General features: G+C 44.6%; 2 protein-coding genes across 8 annotated transcripts in view; one reads left to right on the top strand and one right to left on the bottom strand.

The window, feature by feature from the left end:
- The window catches only part of C20H19orf44 (chromosome 20 C19orf44 homolog), a 19,765-nt gene extending 9,262 nt beyond the window's left edge, over window positions 1-10,503 (bottom strand). The window contains exons 1-4 of one of the 6 annotated variants that reach the window (XM_038566962.1): window positions 10,022-10,176; window positions 8,712-8,909; window positions 5,002-5,767; window positions 2,063-2,375 (exon numbers count right to left, since the gene is read on the bottom strand). In XM_038566962.1, coding sequence (XP_038422890.1) covers window positions 2,063-2,375; window positions 5,002-5,766 — 1,078 coding nt within the window. In that variant the 5' untranslated portion in view covers window position 5,767; window positions 8,712-8,909; window positions 10,022-10,176. Of the gene's footprint in view, window positions 1-2,062; window positions 2,376-5,001; window positions 5,768-6,011; window positions 6,202-8,711; window positions 8,910-9,715; window positions 9,997-10,021; window positions 10,177-10,264 lie in introns of those variants that run through there. The other 5 variants (XM_038566963.1, XM_038566966.1, XM_038566965.1 and 2 more) reach the window with 5 other exon arrangements.
- CALR3 (calreticulin 3) overlaps window positions 10,221-21,406 on the top strand; it is a 22,027-nt gene continuing 10,841 nt past the window's right edge. The window contains exons 1-4 of one of the 2 annotated variants that reach the window (XM_038566969.1): window positions 10,221-10,466; window positions 10,706-10,807; window positions 13,062-13,265; window positions 20,194-20,288. In XM_038566969.1, coding sequence (XP_038422897.1) covers window positions 10,376-10,466; window positions 10,706-10,807; window positions 13,062-13,265; window positions 20,194-20,288 — 492 coding nt within the window. In that variant the 5' untranslated portion in view covers window positions 10,221-10,375. Of the gene's footprint in view, window positions 10,467-10,705; window positions 10,893-13,061; window positions 13,266-20,193; window positions 20,289-21,406 lie in introns of those variants that run through there. The other variant, XM_038566970.1, reaches the window with a different exon arrangement.

Consider the following 21,406-nt stretch of genomic DNA (forward strand, 5'->3'; position numbering starts at 1 on the left):
GGTGGGTCTGTGGCCTGCTGCGCCAGCCTACGCCCACCTTCCCATCCACATGCTGAGCGAGGCGACATAGGACCAGGGGGACAAGGACACTTACCAGCCCCTTGGCCCCCAGGATCAGAGCCCCAGTGAGTGAGGTGTCATGTGGCATCCAGTAGATGGCAGCCACTAAGGGGGCCCACAGAGGCTTCTCACATGGGCAGCCTAGAGCCTATCCCCCTGCGATCCCTGATCCCATCGAGGGCCCCTGGAAGGGGCCACCTTTGTTGGCAACACCCCACACACACACTTCGGCAGATCTGCTGCTGCCCTACCAGGGCCTGCACACCCACAAGAGTCTGTGACAGCGTTCAGGACACGCCACCCCGAAACCCGGCACCTTGGCATACTGATTAGCTCAGGCTGAAAGAACCTGAGCAACGGCAGGTGCTGTGAGTATTCTCGGCCCTTCTCACACGAAGCAGTTCCAAAGACCCTCGTGTGAGAAGGGCCTTCCCTCTAATGTAGGCGAGGAGCCTCCTCTTTCTAAGATGGACAGACGCCCGGAGGCATCCCAGCAGGCCTCACTGGGTTTGCCTATTGACCACCCTCAGCTCCTTCCCTTTTGTGCAATCATGTTTTCCCACAACTTTCCACTCCCCATCAAGCCTAGCAGAAAAGCGCTCACATACAACTGATTCTTCGGGTCTTCGTTTCCTTAGGAAGGCTCCTATGTCATGTGAGACTTAGATTGGATATTTATTTAATATTTATTTAACATCTGTATGCTTTTCTCTGGTTAATCTATCTTTTGTTGCAAAGACAAGGAAAAAGCGATTTTTCCTCCCCTACCACTGAGTCAAGGAGTTGCGGGTCACCCAGCACGCGGGCAGCAGGGTGCTCACGGGCCTGTTTGCCATCATCCTCCTGCCAACACGACACTAGGCGAGTGCCAGCGCCCAGTGGACCGTCAAGACACGGTTTAACTTGGATCTCATGATGAAGCGCCCAGACAGAAGACAGAAGTGTTGGCTGCACATTTTTTCCTGTTTTTTAAATACGTGTAATTTTTTTAAGACTTGTTTATTCATGAGAGATAAAGAGAGGCAGAGACAAAGGCAGAGGGAGAAGCAGGCTCCTCTGGGGAGCCTGATGCGGGACTCGATCCCAGGACCCTGGGTCCAAAGGCAGATACTTAACTGCTGAGCCACCCAGGTGCCCCTAAATATGTGTAATATTAAGATAAAAATAATGTTGGTGTGCCTGGGTGGCACAGTCAATTGAGCGTCCAACTCTTGGTTCAGCTCAGGTCATGATCTCAGGGTTGTGGGATCGAGCCCCGCGTTGGGCTCTGCGCTCAGCAGGGTGTCTGCTTGGGATTCACGCTCCCTCTGTCCCTCCCCCTGTTCATGCTTGGGCTCACTCCTTTCTCTCTCTCTCTCAAATAAACAAAATTTTTAAAAAGATAAAAACAGGGATCCCTGGGTGGCGCAGCGGTTTGGCGCCTGCCTTTGGCCCAGGGCGCGATCCTGGAGATCCGGGATCGAGTCCCACATCGGGCTCCTGGTGCATGGAGCCTGCTTCTCCCTCTGCCTGTGTCTCTGCCTCTCTCTCTCTCTCTCTCTCTCTCTGTGACTATCATAAATAAATAAAAATTAAAAAAAAAATTTAAAAAAAAAAAAAAAAAAAAAAAAAAAAAAGATAAAAACAATGTTGAATAATGTTGAAATGAGAAAAATGTCTAGTTGTGACTGGTTAGATTTACTTCCTTTTCTGAATTTAAAAAATGAGGCAAATTTGTCTTTCACCAAAAGGAACACTGAGTTGCCCTTCTACTGTACATGGCTCTAGGACTTTGTTTTCGGGTTATTGTTCTATAATTGGTCAGGGTCACTGGATGAAGACATTAAAGATAGAACAAAATTCTGACTTGACCCCTCCTCCAGGAAAGGTCAGGAAGCAGAGGGTGTAGCGTGAGCCATGCACTCCTCATGGCAATACCCAGGGATCCTCCCTCCCAGAACCCCTCCAGGTGGTCTCGCCCTTCCTGCCCAGAGTGACTGCGTGGCATGGGGCTGCAGGTTACCGTTCAGGCTGTCATCGGCAGCTTCTGAGGGCGATTCATCATGAGGCCCAGCCTCACTCCTTCCGGGAGAGGAGAGCTTGCCAAGCCGCGTTGAGCCTGACTGTGGAGAGGTGCCAGTGATGGGAAGCGACGCTGTGCGGGCGGCTGTATCCTCTGAAGTGTGAGTCTGTGGGGAGCGAGCTCTTGAGCGCGTGCTGCGAAGGGTCCTGTCTGTGGACTGTGAGGCTGGCAGACGTGATATCCGAAAGGACTTTGGGCTGGAAAGTTCCTCACTGGGTAGTGAAAGGATTCTTGGCTGAGTTGGGATCTGATCCTACTTTGGCGGAAATAAATGAAATTAATTACCAAACAGGTAACAATGAAGTTCTTTTTTTTTTTTTTTTTTAAGATTTTATTTATTTACTCATGAGAGACACAGAGAGAGAAAGAGGCAGAGACACAGGCAGAGGGAGAAGCAGGCTCCATGCAGGGAGCCCAACGTGGGACTAGATCCTGGGTCTCCAGGATCACACCCTGGGCCGAAGGTGGTGCTAAACCACTGAGCCACCCGGGCTGCCCGACAATGAAGTCCTTATCACTGAACGACGTGGCCGGGTCAAGGCATGAGGCCAAGGAGCAGCCATCAAATAGTTCTCTTTCTCTCCTCATTTCTGGAAGTCAAGCTACATTTAGACCAGAAATACTCCACAAATAATCAGAAATATCACTTGGCTTTCAAATATATTTTTTTTAATTACACCTTTTCTAAATTAAGGGCCCTGTGGGGCATCTGGGGTGGCCGAATCGGTTAAGCAACTGCCTTCAACTCAGGTCATGATCTCAGGGTCCTGGGATCGAGCCCCACATCGGGGATCCCTGCTCAGTGGAGAGTCTGCTTCTCCCTCTGACCCTCTCCCATCTCATGCTCTCTTTCTCCCTCTCTCAAATAAATAAAATCTTTTAAACAATAAATAAGATAAGTGAATGAATGAAGTCCCCTGAGTACATGATCCATGACAGCTGGGACCTTCAACAGAATCAGTATGTACGTGCGGATTTTTTTTCCCCCTTAAAATACAGCCTTCCCATCACTTCACACCCACAAAGATGGCTCAAGTCACCAGTGTTAGCTCTGACCACAAGTGCTGGTGAGGATGCAGGGAAAGGAGAACTCTCGTGCACTGCCAGTGGGAACGCGAAATGGAGCAGCTGCTGTGGAAAACAGCGTGGTGTTGCTTCAGTATGTTACACGTGGAATTCCTATAGGGCTCAGTAATTCCACTCATACGGATAGAGCCCAAAGAACTGAAAACAGGGACTCAGATATGTGTACACACGTGTTCATAACAGCACTATTCACAAATAGCCAAAAGGTAGAAAAGATCCAGGTGCCCATCAACGGATGGTGGATAAAGAGGATGTAGTATATTCACACAATGGAGTGTTACTCAGCCATAAAGAGGAATGAAGCCCTGACAAATGCAAAATGTGGATGAACCTCAAAAACATTATGCTGGGGATCCCTGGGTGGCTCAGCGGTTAAACGCCTGCCTTCGGTCCAGGGTGTGATCCTGGAGGCCCGGGATCGAGTCCCAGGTCGGGCTCCCTGCATGGGGCCTGCTTCTCCCTCTGCCTGTGTCTCTGCCTCTCTCTCTCTGTGTCTCTCATGAATAAATAAATAAAATCTTTAAAAAAAAAAAGAAAAAAAAAAAACATTATGCTGAATAAAAGCAGCCAGTCACAGAAGGCCACATACTGGATGATTCCTTGTACATGAAACATCCCTAACAGGCAAATCCACAGAGAGATGTAAAGCTGATTAGATGTTGCCAGGGGCTGGGGGAAGGGAAAACAAGGAGTGATTATTTAACAGGTCACCTTTGGAGCTGATGGAAATGTTCTGGAACCAGACAGAGGGTGGTGGTTGCACAGCATCATGAATGAACTAGATGGCGCTGAATTGTTCGTCTTAAAAATGTTAATTTTGGGGATCCCTGGGTGGCTCAGTGGTTTTGCGCCTGCCTTTGGCTCAGGGCGCGATCCTGGGGTTCCGGGATCGAGTCCCGCGTCGGGCTCCCAGCATGGAGCCTGCTTCTCCCTCTGCCTGTGTCTCTGCCTCTCTCTCTCTCTCTCTCTGTGTCTATCATAAATAAGTAAAAATAAATCTTTAAAAAAAATGTTAATTTTACGTTTTGTGAATTTCATCTCAACTGTAAAGGAATCGAAGTGCAGCTACAGCACGTTTCCCAGGTGGTGCCACCGACAAGCAGGTGTGGACCACCACTGGCGAGCAGTCACACAAAGTGCTGACCCGAGGTGTACACACTTCCTCCAGATATTGCGAACTGCCTAATATGTCCCAAATCCCGTCACCCACAGAGCAGACCCCAAAACAGGTAGCTGTGATTGGCTGGAGCCCAACCGCTCCTCAGTAGTTCTTGGGAGACAGCCGCGGTGGAGTCTCTAGCGCCATGGCATAAAGAGCAGAGGCAACGCTTTGTTAAATATAAGTACACATGGGGCACCTGGGTGGCTCAGTTGGTTAGGCATCCGACTCTTGATTTCAGGTCATCTCAGGGTCGGGAGATCGAGGCCCACATCAGGCTCTGCACTGGGCATGGAGCCTGCTTAAGATTCGCTCTCTCTCCCTCTCCTCTCCTCCCCTTGCTCATGCTCTCTCTTTCTCTAAAATAAATACATAAAATCTTAAAAAAATAAATAAAAAAAGTACATGCAGGGGAACCTGGGTGGCCTAGCTAGTTAAGCCTCCGACTCTTGGTTTCGGCTCACGTCATAATCTCTGGGTCGTGGGATCCAGCCCAGTGTCGGGCTCCACACTCAGGAGGGAGTCTGCTTGAAGATTCTCTTTCCCTCTCTGTCTGCCCCTCCCCTATCAAATAAATAAGTAAATCTTAGGAAAAAAAAAAAAAGAAAAGAAAAAGTGCATATGCAAACCTTACCGAGAATACTTTAGTCTGTTCTTTCTCATTGACTTTGGGGATAATGAAACGCTGATTCACGTATGTTTCTTTTTCTCTAGAAGATTCTATCAAGCTTCCCAGCAACTTTTTCATTTCCTCCTCATCGCTGTCTGGAGAATCTAGTTTTCTGGTAGGTTTTTTCTCTTTGGGTGTTTGAAAATTCCTCTCTTTTCCAAAATGTGCCTCAGGGATGATACTTTCAATGCGTGGTTCCCTCCTCTTTAGAAATCTACTGCCCTTCCCAGTCCAAGTGCTGCTCTCAGCCACAGGAATTTCCTGGGCTTGTTTCTGGGAGGTTTTATCCAGGCTGGGTGGAGAAAGTTTGGCTGTACTCCTGGGAAGGACCATGTCTGCACTCCTTGGAAGACTGTCCTCAGAGGTCTTCAGGTCAGATTCCGTGTCAGACAAATCCATCTGCGCCTTCCGATTCATGATCTTGGTTTCTATTTGAGCCAGCTTCGTGAGTGCAGCGCTGGCCCTGAGCTTCGAGGCAGTGGTCGGGGGTCTGCCCGAGGACAGGCTGCGCCAACCCTCGACAACAGCCTTGTCTTTTAGGAGTGAGTGTCCTACACCCATGGTTTGGTTTCCTTTTAGAAATCTGCTATGACCAGGAGCTATTTTGGTAAGACTTCTACTGATTTTCAAGTTTCTGATTTCTTCCATTTTTGAATCTTCTAAGGAAATGTCACTAAAATCACCAAAAATGTTGTGCACGGGATAGCCGGCTCTTCTTATGTAAGCCATTCTAGGGAGTAAAGAGAGAAAACATAGAGTAAGAACACCTGGTGTTTGAGGCACCTGTGTGGCTCAGTCGGTTGAGTGTCTGTCTGCCTTTGGCTCACAGTCCTGGAATCTCAGGATCCAGCCCCCACACTGGACTCCCTACTCAGCAGGGAATCTGTTTCTCTTTCTGCCCCTCCTCACCCTACTTGTGCTCTCTATCTCTCTCAAATAAATAAATAAATAAATAATTTTTTTAAAAAGAATACCTGATGTTTATATCGTGCCTTCACATCTCTCAATGCCTCCCATTTGAGAGATCAAATTCTTCGCAGGCTGGCTAGAGCCTTCCCTTCAAGCCCCACAATGACAGTGAAAATGTCAACACCCAAGAGCACCTGGGTGGCTCAGTGGTTGAGTGGCTGTCTTTGGCTCAGGGCATGATCCCAGGGTCCTGGGATCGAGTCCCGCACTGGGTCTTTGCAGGGAGCCTGCTTCTCCCTCTGCTCTGTCTCTGCCTCTCTGTGTCTCTCATGAGTGAATAAATAAAATTTTAAGAAAGAAAAAGAAAATGTCAACACCTAGTACCACCAACTGAATTATGGCTCTATGTCAGGTCTTCAATGAGACATGTTAAACCTTAAACAGAAGAGCCAGTGCTTCTCAGGCTCCAGTGGTGTGCCCACACTCTGCTCAAACTGCATTATATCATTTAAGTTTCATGCAACCCTGAGTCAGTGACCTTATCCCCTTTTAACAGAGGAGGTGAAGGAAATGAAAGGTTAAATAGTCCCTAAATAAAAGGTTAATAAAACCCTGAAAGGTTAGGTCATCGGTCAAGGTCACCAGTCGAGGTCACCTGGCTAGTGAGCAGTAGAGCCAAATTCAAAGCTCAAGTCTTATTCCAAAGGCCCCCTTCCCCACCATGCTTTACTGCCTGCCCAGTTACACCATCACCACTCCAAGAGTCCTGCTCCCGACTCACTCCCCAAATCAGGGCTCTTCCTTTATCCAAGTGTCCTCAGCTCTCTCACAAACAACTGCTTGAATACAATCTGTATATTTAAGGAGCCCCCCCAGAAAACCGTACTTTACTTTAATTGTGAAAACCACTGCTCTGGAAGGGTGGGGGGGCTACAGACACAGCACCCCCACCCCCTCACCACCAAATACCAGCTGCATGTTGTGTGCACATGCTTGTGTATGTTCTTTGGGGGAGAGGGGTCAGTGCTCTCATCATATTCTGAATTTCCATGAGCCCCTAAAAGAATAAAAACAACCTACTACGAGATTTACAAAGGTTTCCAAAAAGTTTAAAATCTTCAGATGGAAAAATCTGGCACGAGCGAGGGTGCGTTTGCTGCAACCCCTTTCGTAAGGAACATGGTGGCTGCAATGAAAGTGGGAGATGCAGAGACCCTGTGACCTGGCAATTCCACATCTGGGAATTTACCTACAGTTACACTCGGAAATGCATACAGGGATGAGTGTTCAAGGAGTGTCACGGCAGCATTGTTTGTACTCATCAAAAATCTGAACCCATCCACAGAGACCTGGTGCAGTCCAGAAGAGCGCATGCATGAGGGAATACGATGTAGCCATTAAAAAGAACGAGGGAGAGCTGTTTGCATAATAACGTGAGGCAGAAAAGACAAGATGTACAACCATTGCTTGTTTCCGTACTATTCGAGTGTTTTAGCAAGGCCATGCATTATTTACTTATTTTTTTTTAATTCACTGTGAGACCTGAAAAAGCCATTTTTTCCCATCCCTGTCCACTTGGAAAACAAGCTTACTGGGATTGCCAGATTAAATACAGGACCCCCAGCGATGTGAATTTATTTTATTTTATTTTTAAAAAATATTTTATTTATTTATTCATGAGACACAGAGAGAGAGAGGCAGGGACACAGGCAGAGAGAGAAGCAGGCTCCATGCAGGGAGCCTGATGTGGGACTCGATCCAGGGACTCCAGGATCACATTGTGAGCCGAAGGCAGGCGCTCAACCGCTGAGCCACCTGGGTGTCCCGTGATGTGAATTTATGATAAATAGTAAATAAGTTTTAAAATATAAGTATGACCCCAATTTTTTTTAAGTAGGCTCCATGCCCAGCAGCAGAGCCCAATGTGGGCCTGAACTCACAACTCTGAGACCGAGACCTAAGCCGATCAAGAGTTGGATGCTTAATCGAGTGAGCCACCCAGGCATCCCTGGCCCGGGCATTTTTAAACTAAAAACTAGTCTGTTCCAAACACTTTCAGACTAACAAAATTATTTGCTATTTATCAGAAATTCAAACTCAACTGGGTGTCCCACATTTTTATTTGTTAAATCTGGCAATCCTATGTCTTCTGCACCTTTCAAAGCTGAACTCAAATGTTTTGTGCAAGGAAAAGTATCTAACCCAGCACTAAGATTCTGTATAAGAGTGAATTATTTTGGGCAGCCCGGGTGGCTCAGTGGTTTAACGCCACCTTCACTCAGGGCCTGATCCTGGAGACCCAAGATCGAGTCCCACGTCGGGCTCCCTGCATGGAGCCTGCTTCTCCCTCTCTCTCTGCCTGTGTCTCTGCCTCTCTCTCTCTGTGCCTTTCATGAATAAATAACCAAAATCTTAAATAAAAAAAAAAAGAGTGAATTATTTTTCTCTCACTCTGTTTCACATTCTGCGTGGTGTGCTTGCCTGCTTATCCTCATCTTAATCACTTGGGTATTAAGGACTGCCCAGGGTACTAACAATGCTTAACACAGGCCTGACCCCAGGGGTCAGTGAATACAAAACCATACCCGACAGAAACAGTGCAGAATTCCTAGCCTGAGTGATACTGGGCAAGTTACTTGACCACTCTGTGCTTCAGCTTGCTCATCTGTAAACCGGTGGTAGTAACTATCACCCTCACGGAATTCCTATGTTCATTGTAGGGCATGGAATAAATAGTAAGATTTACAAAGTAACGTTTAGAATACCTGCATTAACTGAGCTTTGAGCTGGAACCACCCAGTAAAGGGGAAGTGGAGACCACTGGCACATCGACAGCTACCTTTATTAATATTTTTGTAACTGAGGCTCAGGAGAGGACTTGGTCCCCGCCATCCTGTGGGTCAGAGGGAAAGCCTGATCACCAGGCCGGGTTTCCCCCACATCTAGTTCTTCTGAAAGTTCCCCTAGGTTTAAAAATAAATCAATAATGGTTAAAATGGCAAATTTTGCGTTCGGTCCATTTTACCTCAACTAAAACAGATACATTTTTAAAACACCCAATTAAAAATAAACCAATGGGCAAATGATATGAACAGATACTGAAAACAAACAAACAAACATACGAATGGCCAACAAACACATGCAAAAGACATTCAACGTCACTAGCCACTGGGCAAACGCAAATCGAAAACCACCAGGTCTCCCTTCACAGCCACTGGAATGCCTATAATCCAAACTACAGAGAACAAATGTGGGCGAGGATGTGAAGAAATTGGCTCATACACTGTCACGGGGGATTGGAAAACGGTAAGCAGGCCAGTTTGGAAAACTGTCGGCGGTTCCCAAGATGATGGAGACGTACGCCAATATTCCTAGTAGCACTGGTAGTAGACAAGAAGTGGAGACAGCGCAAAGGTCCATTAACTAGTGAATGGAGGAGAGCTGAGGTCCATCCATACGAAACACCAGCCAGCAACAAGAGAACAAATGCGCACACGCGCACACACACACACACACACACACACACCAGCATCCGTGCGTCTCAGACGACACATCATGCTAAGGGGGAAAAAATAGAGAGAGAGCACACAGGATCCCAAGCAGAGAAGGCAGAGCCGTAGGGCCGCAGGGCACCGCGGGGGTCGCGCGGGGTGGGAGCGAGCAGGGACCGCAAAGGGCCAGGAGGGGCCCCCGTGGGGCGGCGGTAAAGCCCAACAGCCGGCTCGCGGCGACGGCCGCACTACTCGGCAAACTTAGTCAATACGAGTACCTGAGTTATATGCTCAAGCGGGGTAAATTGCACGGTACGCCAACGAATCCTCAATAAAGTTGCAAAAAATAAATAAAGCCAACTTTGGAAACCCCGGCGCCCCTCAGACCATCGGGCTCTTCCCAGCTCCCGGAGCTCCCACCCCCGACCACGCTGCCAGGCGGGCCGCGAGGGGAAACAGGCGCGAGGCGCCGGGCCGCCCTCCAGCCTCCCTCCCGGCCCAGCTGCAGGACGCTCCCCTGCTCCCGCAACTCCTCTCCCGATTCTGGGCGCCAAGCCTCGAGCAGCCCAGCCAAGCCTTCCAACCTCCTCCCACGACGTCCATCCGCAGAGGCCGCCGCCGGGTTTCCGGCCACTCTGGCCAGATGGGACCGTTGCCCCGGGCAACAGCGCCAGGGCGGAAGAGACTACATATCCCGGCGCGCGCTGCGCTCTGAGGATCAATGGGCGCCACCACTCCGCCCCCAGGTCATAATCGCGGAGCATCATGGGAGTTGTAGTACCGGGGCGGACCCGACGTGCACTGCGCGCTGGGGGGCCAATGCTTGCCTCAGATCACAATCGCGAGGCGTGACGGGAGTTGTAGTTCTGGGACGGCGGGCACGCCTGGGAGACAGCTGGTAGCAAAGGGGCGGTTACGAGAAGTGCCACGTGCCTTCCATGGCTTTGGTTCACGTTCCGCTTTGGGCGGTGTGCATGCTGCGGGTGGCCCTGGCCACCGTCTACTTCCAAGAGGAATTTCTAGACGGAGGTGAAGAGGCGACCCCCTTGGTGGTGGAGTGGGGGTGTAAGCTCACCAGCCCATAGCCCGAGTCCCCGCTGGCCCCGATCCACCACCGCGAGGTCTGTGGTGGCGAAGCCTTGAAGCTTCGAAACTTCGAAGGTTCGAAGCCTGGAGCCTCCTTCTCCTCCCCTCCCCCCGCAACACATACACCCTCCCTGACTCCAATAAGGAGCCTCAGCCCTAACCGGTGTTGTTTTCCCCCATAGAGCACTGGAGGAACCGATGGGTGCAGTCCACCAATGACTCTCAAATTGGTCATTTTAGACTCTCGTCCGGGAAATTTTATGGTCATAAAGAGAAAGATAAAGGTCAGTGCAGGAATGGTGAGAAAATCGAGCTAAGTGCACTCACACACACACACCACCACCACCACCACTATGCCAACCTTTCAAGGTAGGTGTGGCACACTCCTAACACCTCTTACAGCCCGTTCACCACTGGGGAAACTAAGGCTTGCATAGGGTCTGGCATTACTTTTCCTCTTTCCTTTCTTTACTTGCCCAAGATCGCCTCATTGTACACGAAATTGGTCGCATGAGTTTAGAGACCCCAGGTCTTTGACCTGCAAAGGGAAAAAGGTCAGGGGATACTTCTCATTTTTGTTTTTACTTTACGAAGAAGAAAAGTGTGGTTAAAAGGTATGTGCTTTCAGGTGCATAGATCTTATGGGTACAGAAAGGTTTATATATGTACGCTCTGCTCAAGATAGGGAACATTTTCAGAAGTCCCCCTTGTGCACACACCCCCGTCTCCCCAAGTCATCCCGGTGCCAAGGATGACTTCTGTCTTCTTCTCATTCCTGATGGTAAAAAGTGGACAAAGCGCAACTCGTTTGCCACCTACTCGCACAGAGCTGGTGAGATAAGAATGATTTTTACATTTTTTAGTTGTTGGGGGAAAGTAAAAAGGGGGATATGACATAGTATTTTATGACATGCAGAGATTACATAAAATTCAATAAATATATGAAATTTCAGGGTCCATAAACAAAGTTTTAATGGAACACAGCCATGGCCATTTATTTACATAGAGCTATGGGTTTTTTCCTGCCCCAAGGCAGCAAGTTGGGGCAGAGACCATATGGCCCACAAAGTCTAAAATATTTGTTCTCTGACTTTATAAAAAAAGGTTTGCAGACCCCTGATTTAGATGGAAAGTTTCACTTTTCACCAACCTCCCACTCAGCCTCTACCTTGGCTATTACTCCAGGGTTGTCTTCATGGCAGCTTCCGGTTTTCTGTTGAATGTACATTGTTTTCTAAGTTACATGTTGACCAAAGAGTTGGTCAAAATTCACCCCATAGTACAAAAATGGAGTGAAATTAACAGATTGTTCCATCAAGCTTGTCCAAGGATGGGGTTTCCACTTAGTCATTTGGGGTTTTCCCTCACAATGTTTTTTCTTCTTCCAATCTGGAATCCCGAGATTCTGTGTTTCATTCACTCCAGCACACATCTACTAAGAGAGCACAAGAGCAAGACACTGGGGATACCAATTAATTTGGCCCCTTTCATTGTGGTCTCCCAGGGCCATTACACAGAAGTGGTAGATGGAAAGATGAATAGAATTTACTCCGACAGAGATGGGAAGTGGTGAGAGATGTTGGGGATGGTTGAGGAGGGTGGTGAGAGAGAGGAAAGTGGTGAATCTTGGCCTTAGGAATTGCCTAGATGGTAAGGTGGTAGAGAAGGGGGTGAACCTATGAATTATTTGAGAAAGGAAGGATGGGAGGGGGAGAATGAGAGAGAGATGAGTGTAGTAGTGGGTAGTCAGCTATGAGTTCAGGCTTGGACATATTGATAGAAAATGAAAATACCAAGTGCATTTATGATGGATCTCAGCATTGGCAGGTATGGGGGCAGGAATGTGGAGCAAGGAAGACTAGATTCTAGTAAGACTGGATCTATTTTCAAGTCTATCTTCTACTCCAGTATAAAATAAGGATTTGGTACAGAGCCTGGTGGCTACTGAAAAAAGAAGGGTTTAGTCTTGAAGTGAACACCTTAACTTATAAAATATGAGATGATTCATGTGACAACAGGGTGGTATCTTTGTAAAAAGAGGGCAGCTACAGGCCAGTGCATCCCGTGTAGTGAAGTACATTTTTGCAGGTCAGCACTCTGTCCTCCATTCACTGTGGTATATCTGAAGCAACTATTTCAAGATGCAATTTAAAGAAAAGATGTAGGATGCTCTGTTTCTTAATTGAGTTGCTACATAAGCCTTAATGTATATTCCCTCCCTTTGGAAGATGAATCGAAACAAAATTCACTTCTTATCCATAATTAGGTTCCATATTTATCATTTAAAGCTGAAGTGTTTTTGTAATTTGAGACATGACAGTGGTATACCAAGCAAAAAAACAACTGTGTGTGGAAAGTTCTGTGGCAGCAGAGAGGCTGTTAGTGGTATGTCCATCATGTTTTATTGTAAAAATGCGTTTTGAGGCTCTGAATTAACATAAATTATTATTATTGGGGATGGGAGGACCACTATTTAATTCCCTGTAGAACTGAGCACAGTGTCATTCCTAATCTTTCATGAGTATTTTTTGTTTAAAGGTCTGCAAACCACTCAAAATGGCCGATTCTATGCCATCTCTGCACGATTCAAACCATTTAGCAATAAAGGGAAGACTCTGGTCATTCAGTATACGGTGAAACATGAGCAGAAGATGGACTGTGGAGGAGGCTACATTAAGGTCTTCCCTGCAGATGTGGATCAGAAGAACCTGAATGGAAAATCCCAGTACTATATTATGTTTGGTGAGTTTAGATAGTACAAAACCACCATTTCTGGTGACTTTGAATCCTTCCACTTCATAGAATCCTCAGACTAAGACTTTACCGAAGTAGTAGTATCGGATATATCCAACCAAAGGTTTTTAAACTAATATAAAAAGGCAACTGTGCCATTCTGTTGTACTTTCTTTAAATATATATATATTTAAAGATTTATACATATATTTATATATATTTACATATATATAAATATTTTTATATATTCATATATATTTATATTTATATATATATATATATAATTTTTTTTTTTTTAGAGAGAGAGTGAGTGGGGGAGAGGGGAAAAGTGAGAGAGGGAATCCTGAAGCAGACTCCTTGTTGAGTGCAGAGCTGGATATGTAACTCAGTCCCAGGATGTGTAACCCTAAGACCATGATCTGAGCCAAAATCAGGAGTTGGCCACTTAACCAACTGAGCCATCCAGGTGCCCCCTATTGTACTTTGAGAAAGTTACTCAACATTAATGTAGCCTCAAGTATTGGAATATATCAGGAGTCAGCAGACCTTGGCCATGGGCCACATCAGCTCACAGCCTGCGTTTGTTATGCCCCATGAGCTGATAATGGTTTTAACATTTTTAATCATTGAAAAAAAATTGAAAGAAGGATAATATTTTTGACACATGAAAATGATAGGAAGGCCAAAATGTTTCCTGTCTAGCCCCTGCTGAGCTCTGGTATGCTTTAAATATTTCCTGATAACAGGAGTAATTGATTAAAAGTTGTGCTAGAATTGGGACAGGACCATGTTGGGCCACAGGAACTAGACATAACTGAAGGATGTGGATTCAAAAAGCTTTCAGAATGAAGAGGATTTGGGGAAAATGGAATAGGAAGCACCAGGAATCCATCTTCCCACCTAGACAACTATTGTAACAACAGAATCTGATGTAACTGTTTTGGAACTCTGAAGTCTGTGGAAGGATTGCATCTTCCAGGGGAAGAATGGAAAGGTTAGTTTTAGTCAGTTAGCTCTTAGCACAGTAAATACGTAACCTCCATTTCAAGTCACTCAGCAGGCAGCTGTGCATGTGCTCCTGGAGCAGTGTACACACAGCTTACAGAGAGGGTGGACAAAAAGGACCCTGTCCTCCAAATGTCAAATCTGAGCTCTGATTGCTGATTGCTGCTTCTGATCACAGAGGTGCAGACAAAGAGGTGAACAGCAGAGTTTTGTGTGTTATTAAAGTTAAAATGGTATAAATTCAAATTAGAGCATTATAACTTTAGGATGTTAAATGTAATCCCCATGGTGACCACAAAGAAAATATCCATAGAATATACACAAAAGTAAATTAAAAAGGAATTAAACATTTCCCTGAAAAAAAAAATCAAGTAAAAGCAAAAGACAGCAATGCAGAAATGAAGAACAAAAAGCGGTAGGGCGTATAGAAAATAGAGTGACAGGTGAGTCCCTTCTTAGCAGTAATTGCTTTAAATGTAAATGGATTAAACACTCCAGTTAAAAGACAAAGATTGGCAGAACACATGATCCACTATATGCTAATCTACAAAAGACTCATATGAGATCCAAAGACACGGGTTGAAAGTGAAAGGAAGTGAAAAGATATTCCAGGCAAATAGCACCCAAAGGAGAGCAGGGTGGTTATACTAATATCAGACAAAATCGACTTTAAAGAAATCAAAAAGGCTATAAGAGACAAAGGACATTATATATTAGTAAAAAGGTCAATATAGCAAGAAGATGTAACAATTATAAACATTTACACATCTAATGAACATCATAAACATGAACAAAGAATGGTAAAATTGAAGGGAGAAGTGAATAGGGATGATAAATATTAGAGCAGAGATAAATGAAATCATGAATAGAAAAATAACAGAGAAAAACAATAAAATCAAAGTTGATTCTCCAAAAAGATCAACAAAATTGACAAAACCTTTAGCTAAATGAGCAAAGAAGACTCAAATTACTGAAACCAGGAATGGGATATTACTTCCAATTTTACAGAAATAAATAGAATTATAAGACAGTGCTAGGAACAGTTGTACACTCCAAAATTGGATAACCTTGATGAAATAGACAAATTCCTAGAAACACAAACCCTGCCAAGACTCAATCATGAATACACAGAAAATCTGAAGAGAGCTATAAATAGTAAAGAGAGAAGTAAGCTGAACTCTCCAAAGAAAAGTCCTAAATCTGTTGATCTCTCACAAATTCTACCAGATATTTACAGAAGAACCAATACCAATCCTTTTCAAACTTTACCAAAAAAAATGAAGAGGAAGGAACGTGTATTTCCTGACTCATCCTATGAGCTAGCATTATCCTGACACCAAAGCCAGATGCTACAAGAAAACTACAGAACAATGTCTTTGTGAATATTGATGCAAAAATCCTCGACAAAGTGCTGGCAAGAAGAATTCAGCAGCATATTAAAAAGGATTGTACCCCATGACCAAGTAGTCTTTCTTCCTTGTCTGCAAGGAGGATTTGAAATATGAAAATCTGGGGCACCTGGGTGGCTCAGTGGTTGAGCGTCTGCCTTTGGCTCAGGGTGTGATCACAGGATCAAGGACCCTGCTTCTCTCTCTGCCTATGTCTCTGCCTCTCTCTCTGTGTGTCTCATGAATAAATGAATAAAATCTTAAAAAAAAAGAAATATGAAAATCAGGCAATATTATATGATACATCAACAAAATGAAAGAAAAACACATAATCATCATAAATGATCAGAAAAGGCATTTGACAAATTTAAAATTTTTACCATTTCAAAAACAGCTGACACACTAGGAATAGCAGGAAACTACTTCAACATAATAAAAGCTATCTATGAAAAACTCACAGCAAACCTACTCGGTGGTGAAAGATAAAGCTTTTTCTGTAAGATCAGGAACAAAGAAAGGATGCATTCTCACCACTTCTATTCAACATAGTACTGGAAGTCCTAGCCAGACCAATTAGGCAAGAAAAATAAGTAAAAGTCATCCAAATTGGAAAGGAAGAAATAAAATTATCTCTATTTGCAAATGATATGATCTTATACATAGAAGACCATAGGGATTGCACACAAAAAAACTATTAGAACTAATGAATGAATTTACTGAAGTAGCAGGATACAAAGTCAACATACACACATACAAAAAAACAGTTGCATTTCCTGTATATGAACAATGAACAATCTGAAAGGGAAATTGCAAACACAATTCCATTTATAATAGCATCCAAGAGAGTAAAATACTTAGGAATTGAGATGAAAGACTTGTACAGTGATAACTACAAAGTATTGCTGAAGGAAATTAAAGAAGTTGTAAATGAAAGGAAACATATCCCATGTTCATGGATTGGAAGACTTAATAATGTTAAGATGTTAGCATTAGCCAAAGCAATCTACAGATTCTATAGCAATATACAGATTCAATTTAATTCCTATTAAAATTCCAGTGATTTTTTTTTTTTGCAGAAATGGAAATATCCATTCTAAAATTCATATGAAATCTCAAGGGAGTCTGAATAGCCAAAATAATCTCAAAAGAGGAAGACCAAGGGGCACCTGGATGGCTCAGGTTGGGTGTCTGACTCTTGATTTCAGCTCTGGTCATGATCTCCGGGTCCTGGGATTGAGCCCCGTGTTGGGCTCTGCACCTGGCAAGGAGTCTGCTTCGGGATTCTCCCCCTCCCTCACCCTCTGCCCCTCCCCCCACTTACACATACACACGCATTCTCTCTCTCTTTCTCTCTCAAATGAATCTTAAAAAAAAAAAAGATGAAAGCTGGAGGACTCAAGTGTCCATCAGTGGATGAATGGATGAACAAATGTAATGTAGTGTCCATACAAGGGATTATCTTTCACCTTCATAAAGGAGACAAATACTGACACCTGTTACAACATGAATGAAACTTGAGGACATTATTCTAAGTGAAATAAGCCAGACACAAACAGACAAATACTACACAACTGTACTTATTTTAGGTCCATGGAGTAGTCAAATTTACAGACATCGAACATAGAATGGTGGTTGCCAGGGGCTGGGGGTCGGGGGGAATGAGAAGTTAGTTTTATGGGTATAGAGTTTCAGTTTTATAAGGTGAAAAGAGTCAGGGGATGGATGTTGGTGATGGTTGTGCAACAGTGTGAATGTATTTGATACCACCGAAGGTACACTTTAAAATGGTTAAGGTGGTAAATGTTGTGAGTATTTTACCACAATTTAAAAAATGAAAAAAAATCTTTTAAGAATGGAGATGTAGTTTTAAAATATTCATTGGTAATTTAAATTTGAGGAATTGTTTTTTTTTTTTTAATTCTTTTCTCTCACAATGTGGATGTCTTGAAGAAGTTTCCTCTGAATTTATCATGATCAGCATCAGGTTTCAGATACCTATTATGCTGTACTTGTGTTTGTATACACCGCTGGTCATAGTGTTATACAGAAGCAGACAGAATAGATATTAGATTATTTATTGGACTTAGATACAATCCCAGGGGCAGATACAGCAGATACATCCTACCCTGTCTTGGAGGGTGAGGTGACTTGTCCAAGGCCACCGCGTTACGTAGGTGTAGAGTTTCCGCCAACTGCATAGTTCCTGAGCCCTGCTCACTTCTCTCTACTCTCCCTTGCCTCCCTTTTACTCTTGAATTTAAAATGTGGAATGGAAAAGGTCTTTATTTTGATTAAAAAGGAAATTAAAATGACTTGGTTTGGGTTGTTATTATTCTCTTAAAATAGGATGACAGATATATCTGGCAAAAAAAAAAAAATATATATATATATATAACCTGTTGAACCAGAGATGATTTCACAGATATTTGATTTAGTTAGGTGTGGTGAACAAAATCACCAAATATGAGCCAGAATCCCCATCTTTTAAATATACATAGTATATTTGCTGCATCTGAATTGTGAAACCGCATACTTTGGAGGGAAAAAAAGTGAATTACCTGTATTCTATTTGCTCTTTTTTTTTAAGATTTTATTTATTTATTCATAGAGATGCAGAGAGAGAGAGGCAGAGACACAGGCAGAGGGAGAAGCAGGCTCCATGCAGAGAGCCTGACGTGGGACTCAATCCAGGGTCTCCAGATCACACCCCAGACTGCAGGCGGCTCTAAACCGCTGTGCTACCGGGGCTGCCCTATATTTGCTCTTAACTCAGTTACATTTAACTTAAACCCACCGTGTTACTGTTAGAACACTTCCCTGTGATGCCTCAGCTCTCCCCCTTGGTAGGAGAGCAGCTTGCTGAGGCTTGTGATGGTGAAGGGGAAGAGAGTATATTTTATGGGGCCATTGCCATGGGCCTTACAAATGCAATCTTAGATAACGTTTAAAGCCCTAGGAGGAGCACCTGGGTGGCTCAGTGGTTGAGTGGCTCCCTTTGGCTCGTGTCGAGATTCCTGGGTCGTGGGATGGAGTCCTATATCAGGGTCCCCACAGGGAGCCTTGCCTCTCTCTCTATGCCTCTCATGAATAAGTAAATAAAACCTTAAAAAAAAAAAAAAAAACCCTAGGAAACTGGTAACACAGCTCTATTTTGCAAATAACAAAAGAAAAAACTGAGGCTCACAAAGATTAACTTTCTTGCCCAAAAAGGCAGGTCAGCCTGTTTAGAGCCCTTCTGTCTGCCCCATTTCCTCATAAAAATACATGATGTGCATAAATATTTGATGATCGCTGTTAACAAAAAATGTCCAGATTTTCTGGTCATGTCTGGGCATGTTGTGAAGCTTAATTTAATATTTAAAGCATGTAGGTGCTTAGAAATAGGGAAATTCTGACCAATATTGCAGGAAAAATTTCATGGTTTAATCCCCAGGTAGTAGACTTTCATACAAATAGTTCACATACCATAGCTTTTGTTTTAAAAATTGAACTGGAATGTTTTCCAGTGATAAGAAAAAAAAAAGGAAATTACATAAACAAGCATCCTCTGAGAGTTCTGGGAGGTAGACATGGTGTTCTTTGTTGGTCCCTCAGGATGCTACTTCCAAGTTCAATGTCACATCCACTCTGGCAAATTGATAATATCCTTTAAGTAATTATATGCAGCCTGGATCTCTCTAATTCGGAAGGTTCATCACTGCAAGTTCTAGAAAAAAAATCGTAGTCATCTGCCTGTGTTTACACAGCCTCACAGAATCCCCAGGGGCCGGTGCTGGCACGGGTCAGCTGTGGTGGAATTTGATTTGAAACAGAAAGACTCTCGATGCTCTAGTACATTCCTATTGCTTAAGGTCAATAGAGCAGCGGCGGGGTAATTCCAAACATCCTCGGAAGGTCTGACAAATTTTCCAGATCCCTCTTGCAAACCTTGTTTAGTATATTCAGAAATCCTTAATCTGAATGTGTGTGTGTGTGTGTGTGTGTGTGTGTGTGTGTGTTTGGTGGGGGGGTGGTCTTGGGACAAAATAATAACAAATAGTGAGCTTTGCCATATTAAATGCTTTACACACATTAGCGCATTTAATTGGCAAAATAGCTTTGGAAGATTAACATCCCCATTTTAGAAAACAGGACACAGGCATCGGGAGCTGGATAGTTGCAAATATGTCTCAGCACAATGAATGAGAGCTGGAATCCAAGCCAGCTAGTCTGGCTCTGAAGCCCTCACCCGGGCACAGGACACCGCTCAGAGCTTTGGAACCAGCCCAAGCCTCAGACAGCATGTCAGGGATGCTTCCTAGGCTGTTAAATGTTTTTCTTACTCATGTGCTGCCTTACACTTGAGTCCAAAGTAGCTGCAGTGACCTGAGAAGTAACCTGAATGGAGAAGGGAGTCACTGTATCCACGACAAAGTCTGATTATGCCTGCACACGTAAGCTTCCGTCCTGGGATGTTACTCCAGGGGAACGGTTGGAGGTTTCCTGTGGTGATGCATTAGAGAAGGAAATTGAGAGCAGCTCGTATTTTTTTTTTTTTTTTGTAGGACCCGATATTTGTGGATTTGATATCAGGAAAGTTCATGTTATTTTACATTTCAAGAATCAGTATCACTCAAACAAGAAATCAATCAGGTGTAAGGTAAGCGCTCTCATAGTCAAATCTGTAATTGTGTTAGCTCTTAATGATAACATAATTTAGAGAAAATAGTTTTGATCTTAAAATACGTAATTGAACCAGGGATGGATCTTAGCAACACGCCCCTTGCCTCTGGTTTCCAGTTTAGCAGGCTCGTTAGAGACGCGTATATACTTTGGTGGCTTGTTTTCTGAAGTTTGTGCCCATCAGGAGGGCAGACTCACTTTTTACTGTGAGCGGTATTATGATTTGCCTTGTAAGGGTTACAACAGTATAGTCTCATTTTGGCTCTATCCATCCTCACTAAGGAATGAAATATTCAGGATGGGAAAAAAATGTCCTGGAGAAATTAATCTTCAAAATACCAAAGCATTTACAAATGGGAGTGTTTCAAAAATGAGAGCATACTTTCTTACCCATGGATCCTGTGAAAATAACACTTTATGCCTTGAGGCCCAGCCAGGGCTTCTCCAAAGAGGCAGTTTGCATCAGGTCCTGGGCGCTGGGCCCATGGAAGGGAAATACACTTCCTGATGCACCCTCTCTACTTGACTGTGGCCGCCAGGAAGGAGGGGCCTGTCCCCGGGAGCACTCCTAGTGCTCAGAGCTCCAACATGGGAGGCCTCCATGGATCTGGGCAATTCTGGGCAGGAGGCCAAAGTGCATTTCCAGAGCATGTTGACAGCATGAAGGGGAAGTATCCATAACCACCCTTTATTCAGTCCTGACCCAAGCCGGGGGTGTGGGGGGAGGTGAGTCTCCATCAGCAGCAGCATGGTTCTTCTTGGGGTTCCACCCACTGACTTCATGGCTACAAAAGATCATTGGGTCCCCTCTACACGGGAAGGCCTGACATCCCTCCTGTAGGTGTGAGGGAGGGCTCAAAATCCAAGTCTTTCTCCCCTGTCAGCATGCACATTTTGCAATTCCCAAGAAATTGTCTAGTTGCGCATCAGGTGTTTGGGAGGAAGCAAGGGTGATACCATGGAGGCTGTGCAGTCTGGCCTGAACTATGTTGGGGAGGTTAGAGCTTGATCAGCTCAGGTCAGCCAACCAATAGCCCTCACCACCCAGAAGGGCACCCTCAGGCTGATGACACTCTCAGATGTGTGCTATTTCTG

Source organism: Canis lupus, chromosome 20, assembly GCF_011100685.1.
Source record: "Canis lupus familiaris isolate Mischka breed German Shepherd chromosome 20, alternate assembly UU_Cfam_GSD_1.0, whole genome shotgun sequence".
Lineage (NCBI taxonomy): Eukaryota > Metazoa > Chordata > Mammalia > Carnivora > Canidae > Canis > Canis lupus.